This window comes from Ranitomeya imitator, chromosome 3 (genome assembly GCF_032444005.1).
Source record: "Ranitomeya imitator isolate aRanImi1 chromosome 3, aRanImi1.pri, whole genome shotgun sequence".
NCBI classification, from domain to species: Eukaryota; Metazoa; Chordata; class Amphibia; order Anura; family Dendrobatidae; genus Ranitomeya; species Ranitomeya imitator.
This window is the reverse complement of record NC_091284.1, coordinates 339,629,659-339,643,613: the sequence shown is the minus strand read 5'-3', so window position 1 is coordinate 339,643,613 and position 13,955 is coordinate 339,629,659. Positions and strand designations below refer to the sequence as shown.

The following is a 13,955-nucleotide window of genomic DNA, read 5'->3' as shown; positions in this document are numbered from 1 at the left end:
CGAGTATAAGCAGAGTCCCCTAATTTTCCCACAAAAACATAATGACTCGAGTATAAGCCTAGGGTGGGAAATGCAGCAGCTACTGGTAAATATCAAAAATAAAAAGAGATACCAATAAAAGTAAAATTAATTGAGATATCAGTAGGTTACGTGTTTTTGAATATCCATATTGAATCAGGAGCTCCATATAATGCTCCATACAGTTCATGATAGCCCCATAAGATGCTCCATAATATAATATGCCCCATAAGATGCTCCATAAAGTTTTTGATGGGCCCCATAAGATGCTTCATAGAAAATATGCCCCATACAATGCTGCATAGGTTGATTATGGCCCCATAAGATGCTCCATAGAAACATTTTCCCCATAGCCGGCTGCTGCGATTAAAAACAAACAAACAAAAAAAAACACATACTCGCCTCTTGTCCTGAGCAGGCCCCCGGCATTTGCAATTTTCACCTGTCCGCATTCCACCGCTGGGCGTCGCTGTGTCGGCACAGGGCAGCGCACACACTAATCGCGTCATCACGCGCGGTCCCTGGCAGCTTCTCACTGACAGGCGATCTTCAGCGCCCGCAGCTTCTTCCTGAGTTCAGCAGTCACATCGTACCGGTCATTAAAATAATGAATATGCGTCCATATTCCTTACTTAAATGAGCAGTACCACGTGACTGCTGAACACAGGAAGAAGCTGCGGGTGCCGAAGAAACCGGAACGTGCAGAGCCTTGCTGGGAGCAGGTGAGTATGATGTGACAGCTGCCGCTTCCCCTCCCCTGCCGACCCCCTGGGACAATGACTTGAGTATAAGCTGAGAGGGGCACTTTCAGCCCCAAAAAATGGGCTGAAAATCTCAGCTTATACGTGAGTATACACGGTAATTAAGTGATTCGGTGGAGAAAACATTGAAATTTTAACTCTATCAGCAAACCCCTCTGTGGTTCTCATTCCCATTGATAATCTGTGTTCAATCCTCAAAAAGCATGTGGACAAAGTCACAGAAATTGTGAAAATCTCCGAGCACTTACTAGGCAAGAATTTGTTGTCCTCAGCCAGAATTTGGCTTTGTAGCTGATATATGCGAGATATGCCAGGGTGAATTGCAGGAGTCTTGAAAAATAAGGGGCAGCACTGAGTCGTTGGATAAACTTATTGTATTTGTCAATAAATTGTAAAAACTTATGACATGCTGATAATTGTATATGAGTACCATAATAATAGAAACATCTGACTAAAAGATCCAAAAACAATGAAACTGCAAATTGCGTGAAAAACCAAAATTTGCGTCAATCTCAACTTCTATCCACAAGTAAAAAGAGAACATTTTCATCAGTTTGTCAGACTGCACACAAGGGATTTCACCTGATGTGTACATATAGAGCTTAAAGTCCCAACTTATGCCACTGTATATAAGGCAATGCTATTAATCACCTAGTCTCTAATGACATCAGAGTGGAGTCTGATGTTTTGCACGCACGCATAGGCTTGTCCGATAGTTGCTGCCTTTCACAGCACGCAACATTTTTTTTCTCATGCAAAGTCGAAAATAAATGCTAGTTGGCACCGTTCCATAGTAGCATTGTCCGAGTTATATTCTGGCTACTCGCCAGCGTGAGCGAGCCCTAATACTTTTGCTGATCAGTTAACAGCTTAACATTGGGGTTTCAATAGTGGGACTACCTATATAACAACATTGACTAAAAGGCACTGTCTAACTCAGTCTGCACCTTTATTAAGCAACACTTTTCTAGGACATGTTGATGGCAACTTTTGTTCTGGTTTTGTGCCTGACTAGCTGTGGACCGGTTTATTGTCGTTATTAATAGTTAGTGTTTTGCATTAATGTTGTCTGTATGTTTTAGTAGTGTAACTTTACCTTTATTCAGGATTTGGAAGGAGTAGACATTAAACTTGGAGTTTGTTCTGGTGGGCTAATGGTTTTTAAAGACAACCTAAGGATTAACCGTTTTCCATGGCCCAAAGTCTTGAAAATCTCATATAAAAGAAGCAGTTTCTTCATTAAGATTCGCCCTGGTGAGGTACGAAAATGGCTTTTTCTTAAATTTTATTGTGTATGTATATCCGCAATCAGTTGTACATATTTCACTAAATAGCCTAGTAAAGATATCATTTTGTACACAAAGTTCCTTATTTAAGGCTTTGTTGACCCTGTGTCAGAAAGGAAATATGACAGATATTGAGCTGTCAAGATATGTTTAATCCATTGTGAGCAGTTTAGGATCATTTTGTATTGCGAAAAGGATTTTCAAATTTCCCTAATTGGCTTTTCCTCTGTAGCAGGAGCAATACGAAAGTACGATAGGGTTTAAGCTGCCAAGTTATCGAGCGGCAAAGAAACTTTGGAAGGTCTGTGTCGAGCATCATACCTTTTTTAGGTAAGCTATAATATACATTTGAACTCTTATGCACAAAGCAGAAAACATTTTCAGCACTCCATGTCATTGGGAGGCAAACAAATAGTGTTGGGTCAAACACAAGCGTTCCGAAAGACTGCTGTTAAAGCACAGCTGCATTCCTTTTATTCACAAAAATGAAATACTGTCATGACATGGCATCACAGTTCTCTCATCTCTAGATATCCTAAAATATCTTAGCGCTCAGTGTAGTTATTAGAAAATACAAGTTAACGTCCTGTGACCACTTGATACATGTATCATCCACATCATAAGGAAATGGAGTTGTGCGCATCACAGGAGGGGTACATAAGGAAGGGATGATGATGGTATTATGAGGCTGATGAGTGCTGTGCAGAGCTGCCACCACTGAGCAGGAACAGTAGTCTGGATTGCTCTTTGAGTTGCTTAAAATACATCTTTCAAACCCAGAATGTTAATGTGTTATGCTGAGGAGCGATAGATGACGACTGGGGTTCTCATGTTGGTGCACAAACTATATTGGTTAATGCACTTAGTCATATATAGGTGAGAGACGCCTCCAAAATACCAAATATTATCACCTTTCCAGAGATGTTCAATCTTTGTACATGAAGGTACGATAGTCTAGATATATAAAAATAATCCAAAGTTAATCATTTCCATACATTTAAAAGAAGAAATTTAAAAATCAAGTATTAGATATCACTATAAGCAGCCAAGAGATGTACAGCATCTGGTAAGTATCACATTAAAGGTTTAAAAATATATGATAAGACAATTATTTATTATTTTACAGTTGCAGGATTTAGTCATTAAAAAATGCGGACGGTTACACCCTCTGCTCAATGAATTAATATTGCTAGAAATTAAGTATGGACAGAAATTAGTATTATTGGGTATGAGGAGTAAAAAGTGCTGTGTCTGAACTGCTAAGTGGAGGTAGGAGGAGTAGGGTACTGTGATTTACTGTAATAGGTATAAGTGCCTCTGTTAACCAGAACCCTAATAAAGTTCAACCTCCCATGTTGTTAGTGCTCCTGGTGGCAGCCCGAGTGCACATGGGTCTTCTATTCAGATCCATAGTAAGTTACACCTTGACTATGTGATTATTTTCTGAATTGTATCACTTATCTCAGTAAATTAGAATATTTAACAAAGTACATCTGCAAAGGCTTCCTAAGAGTTTAAAAAGGTCCCTTAGTCTGTTTAGTAGGCTCTACAATCATGGGGAAAACTGCTGACTTGGCAGATGTCCAGAGTATGTGGTTAACAGCCGCACTCATGAGGGTTACTTCAAGATATACACTTTATTCTTCTGCACAAAGTTCACCACAGTGGTAAGTAACAATACAGTGAAGAAAAGGAGAAAACATATTTTTTTTAAGCGTTTTTTTAATAATGTTTCGACCCGAGCCCGTGTCTTTCTCAAATTCGCAAGTGTAGAAATGGACCGGCAACTTGTTGTTTGCACATATCCTCTATTAAGGAGACAAGCATAATTATTATATTGGTGGTAGTGGGTATCCTGGTGGCATCAGTGGGGGACATTTCTACAGTATGGGTGTAGGGACGTTGACCGGACCACAGGCACCTGCATGCCGGGTCTGGAACTAGAGAGGGCTGGGCTCGTACAAGACCGTATTACCGTCAGCCACTTTGGGCCCATTTGACAGAGACTGTCAGGAGAGTTGTGCAGGAAACACATCGGGCTTAGACAGTACCGTGGCCCGTAACCTTGTAGGCATCTACAGTATATAGACTAGGGGCAGTGGAAGTTCCGTAGACTGACCACTGCCACCAGAAGATGGAACTAGTGACTACAGTACCATCCAGGAGGAGACGCTGTGCCCGCCGTTGCTGGTGCTATTTAGTGTGCAGCAGGAGATGCAGTGTTAGGACTTCCTGATTCTCTTGTTACCTATTTGTCGTTATTTTGAACAGTTGTTCGTCACCTTAAGAATATTCTTTGATTTAATGCACTGTTTGTGCCCCTGTTTAACCCTTTACCTCCCTGAGTGGAGTATTCCCCTGTAAATAAACCTGTTAATCCTTGCTCTGACTGCATCCCGTCACTGCATCCTGTGTTCCTGCTAGATACCTTACTTGGGGAATGTCCACTGTGGAGACAAATGGCCAGTCACCACCTGAGGAAGATAGTGTCGCTATCAAAACGTGTTGTGGAGTGCAAAGAAGTCTAGTAAAGGTTTGTGGCTTCAACCATTCCCATTCGTATAATTTTTTTCCCTTTGCCCCAGCGCTCCTAAAGACCGCGCCTTTTCCTGCTTTCCAGAAGGCAGTCATTGACTCCACAAGGAAGATAAGCCACAAAAGGTCATTGCTAAAAAAGCTGGCTGTTCAGAGGGCTGTATCCAAGCATATTAATGGAAAGTTGAGTAGAAGGAAAAGGTGTGGTAGAAAAAGGTGCACAAGCAACCGGGAAAACCGCAGCCTTAAAAGGATTAAGAAAAGACGGTTCAAAAATTTGGGGGAGATTCACAAGGCGTGTACAGCTGGTGAAGTCATTGCTTCAAGAGCCACCACACACAGACTTATCCAGGACATGCGCTACAAGTGTCGCATTCGTTGTCAAGCCACTCATCACCAATAGATAAGCCAGAAGCATTTTACCTGGGCCAAGGAGAAAAAAAACTGGACTGTTGCCGAGTGGTCCAAGGTGTTGTTTTCAGATGAAAGTAAATTTTGCATTTCATTTGGAAATCAAGTTCCTGAGTCTGGTGGAAGAGTGGAGACACAATCCAAGCTGCCTGAGGTCTAGTGTGAAGTTTCCGCAATCGGTGATGGTTTGGGGAGCTATGTCGTCTGCTGGTGTAGGTTCACTGTGTTTTAGCACAACCAAAGTCAGCACAGCCATCTACCAGGAAATTTTAGAGCACTTCATGCTTCCCTCTGCTGACAAACTTTTTGGAGATAGAAATTTCATTCTCCAGCAGGACTTTGCACCTGTTCACACTGCCAAAAGTACCAATACCTGGTTTAAAAACAATAGTATCACTGAGATTGATTGGCCAGCAAACTCACTTGACCTTAACCCCATAGAGAATCTATGGGGTAATGTCAAGAGGAAGATGAAAGACAACAGACTCAACAATGCAGATGAGCTGAAGGCTGCTATCAAAGTAACCTGGGCTACCATAACACCTCATCAGTACCATAGGCTGATTGCCTCCATGCCACACTGCATTGATGCTGTTATTGATGCAAAAGGAGCCCCGACCAAGTATTGAGTGCATTTACTGAACATACATTTCGGCAGGCCAACATTTTGGATTTTACAATCCTTTCTCAAGCTGGTATTATATTCTAATTTACTGAGATAATGACTTTTGGGTATCCATTGCCTGTAAGCCACAATCATCAACATTAACAGAAATAAACACTTGGAATAGATCACTCTGTAATGACTCTATATAATGAGATTCACTTTTTGTGTTGAACAACTGAAATTAACTTTTATGATGATATTCTAATTTTGCGACAAGCACTTGTACAAGGTGTACCTTTCCATTGCTGTCTGCACTTTACTAATAATTTGAAACCTTTAATGTTTTACTTACCAGACGCTGTACAACTCTTGACTGCTTATAGTGATATCTTATGCTTGAGTTTTAAATTTCTTCTTTGAAATGATAAATCAACTTTGGATTATTTTTAAATATCTAGAATATTGTACCTTCATGTACAGAGATTAAACCTCTCTGGAAGTGTGATCACGGCCTATATTGGGCAGAACACGATGTGTCCGTTTTACCCAGACTGATCTTAAAAGGGGATACTCCTTTGAGAAATGTATGGCATATGCATAGGGTTTCCTCTCTGGTATCCCCATATATTGAGATAATGGATAGCTTCTGTTCCCGTATTCTACATTTCAGAGAAGAGGTGGCGAGGTAGCCATATATTCTGTTTATTGCAGTTTATGGGAGTTACAAAATACTTGCCCGTTTCCCTTTTCCTCCCAAAGGTCTGGCGTTCTAAAAGTGAAAGCTCCACCTTTCATACACTTAGGCTATGTGCACACGTAAGAAAAGAGGAGCAGAATTTTCTGCACAAAATCCGGATCTCCTGGCAGAATCTGCAGCCGCGGATTTGCCACGAATTTTATGCGGAATTGATGCAGAATTTGTGCTGATTTTCTGCGGTTTTTGTCACTGTGGATTTTCATCATGCAGGGGTGCAGAAACGCTGCAGATCCGCACAAAAGTGACATGCACTTCTTTGAAATCCGCGGCAATTCCACACTGATTTTTCCGCACCATCTGCACAGCTTTTTTTTTTTACCCCATTGATTTACATTGTACTGTATATCACAGTGCAGATCTGCAGCGTTTCTGCGCAGAAAAATCCGCAGCAAATCCACATCGTGTGCACATAGCCTTATACAATATGCTGTCAATATTTACATGTTGCAGATTAAAAAAAACCCTTTTAATGTTTTTCTGCAACTCATTGGAATGTCTGCAGCCCTTAGACAATTTGAGCTTGTGCCCTGATTTAAACCAATGGATTTCTCAACAGTCAATTAAAAACTAAGCATTTTATTTGATCTAATAGGTTAACATCTACAGAGACCATTCCTAAACACAAGTTCCTGTCACTGGGATCCAAATTTCGTTACAGTGGGCGCACACAGGCACAGACAAGGCATGCCAGTGCTCTCATAGATCGTCCTGCTCCACAGTTCCAGCGAACTGCCAGCAAAAGAGCCACCCGCAGTCTTGATGGCGGTGAGTGAACCTCAGCTTCTCTGGAACAAAGTACACGTTACCTCTATTGGGTGGCTCTTATCTACAGTGATGGTATACAATGCCTCTTCACGCCAAATGATATGCTTAACATTTTTACTGGACCCTATGGGGAAAGCAATCCCAACCAATTTGGAATTATCACAAAATAATCAGTCATTTTTTTCCCCTTCAAATGCAGCACTTTTTGTATACATATAGAAAGGTAAATATTACACATACAATTACATGGTGAACTAGAGCAATCACATTAGTGCTATAACTGCACAATTTAGCAACATGGATCCCTGGAGATGGCCACAAGATTTTTTTCCCCACATAGAGCTCATAATAACAGAAAACTTACCGTATATACTCAAGTATAAGCCGACCAGAGTATAAGCTGAGACCCCTAATTTTGCCACAAAAAAACTGGGAAAACTTAATGACTCGAGTATAAGCCTAGGGTGGAAAATGCAGCAGCTACCGGTAAATGTCAAAAATAAAAATAGGTACCAATAAAAGTAAAATTGAGACATCAGTAGGTTAAGTGTTTTTGAATATCCATATTGATCAGGAGCCCATATAATGCTCCATACAGTTCATGATGGGCCCCATAAGATGCTCCATATTAAAATATGCCACGTGTAATGCTGCACAAATGCTGATTATGGCCCCATAAGATGCTCCATAGACACATTTGCCCCATATAATGCTGCACAAATGCTGATTATGGCCCCATAAGATGCTCTATAGAGATATTTGCCCACATATAATGCTGCACATGGCCCCATAAGATGCTCCATGGAAATATTTGCCCCCATATAATGCTGCACATGGCCCGATATAATGCTGCACAAATGCTGATTATGGCCCCATAAGATGCTCCATAGAGATATTTGCCCCATATGCTGTTGCTGCGATAAAAAAAGTCATACTCACCTCATGTCGCTCAGGCCCCTGACACTTGCTATATTCACCTGTCCCATGTTCCAACGCCGAGCGCTGCTGTTTCTTCCACGTCTTCTGCACTGACTGTTCAGGCAGAGGGCGGCGTGCACTAATCGCGCCCTCTGACCTGAGATTCACTGCAGAGGACTCGGAAGACGGAGCGGCGCCGACTGTGGAACGTGGGACAGGTGAATATCGCACACTGCCCCCCCCCCCCGTTTTACTCACCTGCTCACTGCCACACCCCCCCCCCCCCCCGTTTTACTCACCTGCTCCTGGCGTGGCCCCTGGTTCTCTGGGCACTGACAGCTTCTTCCTGTATTGAGCGGTCACATGATATCGCTCACTACAGTAATGAATATGCGGCTCCACCCCTATGGGAGTGGAGTCTGGTCCATATTCATTACTGTAATGGGCGGTACCATGTGACCGCTCAATACAGGAAGATGCTGTCAGTGCCCGGAGAACCAGAGACCTGCAGGGACCACGCCAGGGGCATGTGAGTATTAAACAGCTGCTGCTCCCCCTCCCCTGCCGACCCCTGGGAATGACTCGAGTATAAGCTGAGAGGGGCAATTTCAGCCTAAAAAAATGGGCTGAAATTCTCAGCTTATACTAGAAGTATATACGGTAATTCAATTAAAATGAGGACATAAGACTGTTATTCTTACTGTTATACATTTGTGGAGCTTCACTTTATTAACTTTGCATATTAATAAAAACTGATCCCTTTAGCTTTATTAGTGTACACAGATAGACTTTCCATTGTGGGTTTACTTGTTAAATATCCGCTGCGTATTTAAGAAGTGTAATTATGCATGAGGTTTCCCTAAATCTCATTTACACACTGTAGAGATTGTCTGCAACCTTCACTGTGTGTACTGGGGAGAATAAGTATTTGATACAATGCTGATTTTGCAAATTTTCCCATCTACAAAGAATGGAGAAGTCTGTAATTTTTTATCATAGGTAAACTTCAACTGTGAGAGGTGGAATCTAAAAATAAAGACCAGAAAATCACATTGTATGATTTTTTTAAATAATTAAATTGCATGGAAAAAGTATTTGATCACCTGTTCCTTTTTCTCTAAGAAGTCCTCCTACTCGGCACGCATTAACTGTATTAATTGCACCTGTTTGAACTTGTTACCTGTATAAAAGACACCTGTCCACACACTCAATCACACTCCAACCTCTCCACCATGGCCAAGAGCAAAGAGCTGTCTACAACACGGACAAAATTGTAGACCTGCACAAGGCTTGGATGGGCTACAGAACAATAGGCAAACAGCTTGGTAAGAAGGCAATAACTGTTGGCACAATTATTAGAAAATGGAAGAAACACAAAATGACGGTCAATCTTCCTTGGCCTGGGGCTCCATGCTAGATCTTTCCTAATGGGGTAAGTATGATGCTGAGAGAGATCAAGAATCAGCCCAGACCTACACGGGCTGAGCTGGTCAGTCAACCTAAAGAGAGCTGGGACCACAGTCTCAAACATTAAAGGGAACCTGTCACCCCCCAAATCGATGGTGAGCTAAGTCCACCAGCATCAGGGGCTTATCTACAGCATTCTGTAATGCTGTAGATAAGCCCCCGATGTATCCTAAAAGATGAGAAAAAGAGGTGCGATTATACTCACCTGGGCGGGCGGTCCGATCCGATGGGCGTTGTGGTCTGGTCCGGGGCCTCCCATCTTCTTATGATGACGTCCTCTTCTGGTCTTCACGCTGCAGTTCCGGCGCAGGCGTACTTTTTCTGCCCTGTTGAGGGCAGAGCAGAGTACTGCAGTGCGCAGGCGCTGGGAAAGGTCAGAGAGGCCTGGCGCCTGCACACTGCAGTACTTTGCTCTGCCCTCAACAGGATACATTGGGGGCTTATCTACAGCATTACAGAATGCTGTAGATAAGCCCCTGATGCTGGTGGGCTTAGCTCACCCTTGATTTTCTGGATGACAGGTTCCCTTTAACGTTATTAACACTACGCCGCAATTGATTAAAATCCTGGGGGGCACACAAGTTCCCCCTGCTCACGCTAGCACATGTCCAAGCCTGTTTAAAGTTCACCTGTGACCATATTACAGAGGAGGCATGGGAGAAGGTCACATGGTCGGATGAGACCAAAATTGAACTTTGTTATCAACTGCACTCTCTGTATTTGGAGGAAGAAGAATGACTACATCCCCAAGAACACCGTCCCAACCGTGTAGCATGGTGAGGAAACATCATATTTTGGGGGTGCTTTTCTGCAAAATGGACAGGGAGGATGGATGTGTCTCGAGATTTTGGCCAGCAAGCCTCCATCCCTCAGTAAGAGCATTGAAGATGGGCCGTGGCTGGGTCTTCCAGCATGACAACGGCCCAAAACACACAGCCAGGGCACCTAAGGAGTGGCTCTGTAAGAAGCATTTCAAGGTCCAGGAGTGGCCTAGCCAGTCTCCAGACTTGAACCCAAAATAAAATCTTTGCAGGCAGCTGAAACTCAAAGTGTTACCCCGGTTAAGTTCTGTTTTTCTGTTGTATCAGATACTTATTTTATGCAATAATATGCAAATTAATTACATAAAAATCGTACCATGTGACTTTCTGTTTTTTATTTTTAGATGGTCTCTCTCAGTTGAAATGTACCTACAATAAAAATTACAGACCCCTCCATTCTTTCTAGGAGGTAAAACTTGAAAAATCACCAGTAAATCAAATACCGTACTTATTTTCACCATTGTGTGTGTGTGTGTGTGTGTGTGTGTGTGGCGTGTGTAACATATTAATATATAAAATACAATTGTGGAAAAGTGTTTGCCCCCTCCTGTTTTTCTATTCTTTTGCACGTTTGTCACACTTAAATGTTTCAGATCACCAAACAAGTTTAAATATTAGAAAAATCTCATGTTACCTAACACAAACTGAAGTTTCTAAACAAAGGTCTTGATTAAGGGAAAATTAAATCCAAACCTGCTGGGCCCTGTTTAAAAAAAAAAAAAAAAAGTTGCTTCCCCCTGTCACGGATCCCACCGTGCTGCCACCAATATGTCACGGATGCCACCAATCTGTCACGGTTCACTGAGAAGCTACCTTTATCATCCCCACCACACACCAATTTGTCACGAACTGGGGTTGTTTGGTTGCCCCTCGTTCCTTCTGAAGGGGATTTATCTATATCCCACTTACCAGTTTTCATTTTGGAACTTGCAGCTCTCTCTCACCCCCTTACCCTCAGGTCAGTCAGGGTACTGCACCTAGGGTAATTAGTCGCCAGAAGGTCTGCCTGCTATGTACTGGCTATTAGGCATGCTGCAGCGAGGGCGATATAACTACTCCCACAAAGGCGGGAACAATAATTATCAACGCCGCCGGTCGCTGCAAAGACGCCCGATTGCACAGGCAAGTATGCTGCCACCAGCTATGATTTTCCAAGGATAAACGGGCTTGAAGCCAACCCAAATCAGTAGCGTAATTCACTTCAGAGGACGCGACAGTTCGTTTAGAGCATGGAGAGACAAGCTAGTAATTTTATATTTTACTCCAAAAAAGGTAGGCAGTGTTTACAAAGTATAAAAAGATATTATAAAGAAGACAAATCAGGTGTACGATACAATTACAAATAAAATGGGATTAACATTGAAAAGAACACTTACAGGTCGTTATATCATTGCATTATGATGGCGGCCGTGTGCTCAGGAGACACATCAAGGTGCATCAGAACAGCTTGCAGAGCTGCTGTTAGCTCGCTTCCTGGGTCAAGACTGATTCACAACACACCAGGGTTAAGATATGCCCTCTCGTCGTGACATCACTGACTGGGCTGAGTTATGAAATGCACTCCTCTTTTCTCAGAATTATGAAAACTATTTTCATGCCGAAATGCTGTTGTTACTTCTACGCCAGTTATTACTTCTACGCCACCTTTGTTATGGTGGACAAATAAAGCTGCACTCTGTAGTGCTAAAGCATGGAAATATGTAATATATGAAATATGAATAGAATTACTGCTCTAGATAATAAGAAAAATAAAGTGCCAACAACAAGGTTGTCTCAGATTTGCTGGGAACCTATGTGTCTACTGTGAATACCTCTCTTAGGCCAGGTTCACATTGCGTTTATATGGCACGTTAGACGGACTGCGTTACACCGCAGCATAACACGGTCTAACGCAGTTCGTTAACGCTGCCATTAACCCTATTATCGGGCGCATCGCGAACGCATGCCATAATGGGCACGCGTTAGCGATGTGCTGTTATTCTGTGACGGACCCTCGGATGTGGGCTGCAGCGTTTCCGGGTCCGTCACCTCTAGCGCAGATAGAGCATCTGCTAGTTCTATCTGCGCTAGCGCAATCACATTTCGGCACTTGAGTTAAAGTAGTTCGTTTAACGCATGCATTGAACGGGCTGCTTTAACGCATTGTGAACCTGGCCTTAGGCTGAAGCCTGAATTACTGGGTAGGTAGGATCCTCATTTGCAACCTTTGCACAAATTTTGCAGTGGAACATACCCTAAAATTGAACTTACACAATTACCATTTTGATGTTTTTTTTCTTTTTTTAATACAAACTCCGGAGTTAATTTTAAAAAAAAAATGAAAAGTAGAATCCTTCCTATATAATTCATCTCTCATTACCACCCACCCTTTGCTTAGGTTTTAAAAACACCATCATAATTTTTCAGATGCTTTCTCAAGCATACAGACCAAGCATAATATGGTGTGTACACATGCTTATATAGCTTTTTTTTCTTCTGCGCTATCTGCCATTTCAACACAACCGTGTTGTAATTAAAATTGTGCAATTTCCATTTTTTTATTTATTTTTTTTTTAAATGTTTACCTTAGTTAAAAAAGGGCATCCCTCATTTATATTCATTTCTCCCGAAGAGGATAATGATGTTGAAGTGCTTGAGTCAAGGATACCAATTCGTATTGCACCAGCAACTGTGCAACATGCAGGTATATTAATTATCCAAACTTGCGTAGCTGTATTTATATATTATTTATCTTGCTCCTGCTGCTCTTCTTTTTTCTGCCGTTTTCTTTTTGCTGTTTTTTAGTAAATTCCCTGCTGTAAAGCTGCACTAATTGTACAGCCAGCTTTTTATATTAACACTTACCTAAGAAATTGTATATTTTGCTATTTTACAGTTTTGCATATAAGCTAAAATAATGTCACTGCCAGACACTTGGCTAGGGGTTCAGCACAGGTGTGTGTGTGGGGATGCAAATACATCTGAGTGGGCCCATAACCAAGAAAACATGTTTACAACTACGATTGCGCACCATAATCATGTATATAGGGGAACCACAGCAAATGACATGATACTGAAGATACATTTTTATACAAAGACCGACACAGATATTACCATATAGTGGTAGATAGCAGTCCTGCAGAACATATCAAAAAATTAGTTTAGTTATATATAGTTACAGGTGACATTTTTTTCTGATGGACACCTTTTTTTTTTTCAGCTCACTTCTAGCCCAGACCACCACGGCCTTATTTTCCAATAACAACTTGTTTGCAGAGTTTACACACATAGATTTCACTTCTTACATTTCAAGCACCTTTCCCATCTATAGATCGCGGAGACAGTCTTCATGATCGACCTTTGCTCCATTGTCAGGGCTCTTCAGAGCCCTGGTACTCTGCATATGTGGGAGTCAAAGTGGGTGGACTCCCAAGTGATTGGGAAGTTATTCCCTATCTTGTGGTAGTGGATAACTTTCAAACTTCAGATTCCTCAAGATCGGCTGCTTTTGTTGCTTTGCAAACCAAAAGAAAATGAAACCACTATGGCTCTGCGAATAGGGTACAAACATTTTTTCAAAGTGATTTTCTTGTGCAGTAGTGGTAAATATTAAAAAAAAAGTTACAAATT

At 41.8% G+C, this 13,955-nt stretch overlaps 1 protein-coding gene across 16 annotated transcripts in view; it reads left to right on the top strand.

The window, feature by feature from the left end:
• Positions 1–13,955, top strand: part of LOC138669913 (protein 4.1-like) — a 405,915-nt gene that overhangs the window by 222,725 nt on the left and 169,235 nt on the right. For 7 of the 16 annotated variants that reach the window (XM_069756784.1, XM_069756783.1, XM_069756772.1 and 4 more), the window contains exons 9-12: positions 1,886–2,038; positions 2,298–2,395; positions 6,968–7,140; positions 12,916–13,029. In XM_069756784.1, the coding sequence (XP_069612885.1) occupies positions 1,886–2,038; positions 2,298–2,395; positions 6,968–7,140; positions 12,916–13,029 (538 nt within the window). The remainder of the gene's footprint in view (positions 1–1,885; positions 2,039–2,297; positions 2,396–6,967; positions 7,141–12,915; positions 13,030–13,955) is intronic. The other 9 variants (XM_069756785.1, XM_069756782.1, XM_069756780.1 and 6 more) reach the window with 3 other exon arrangements.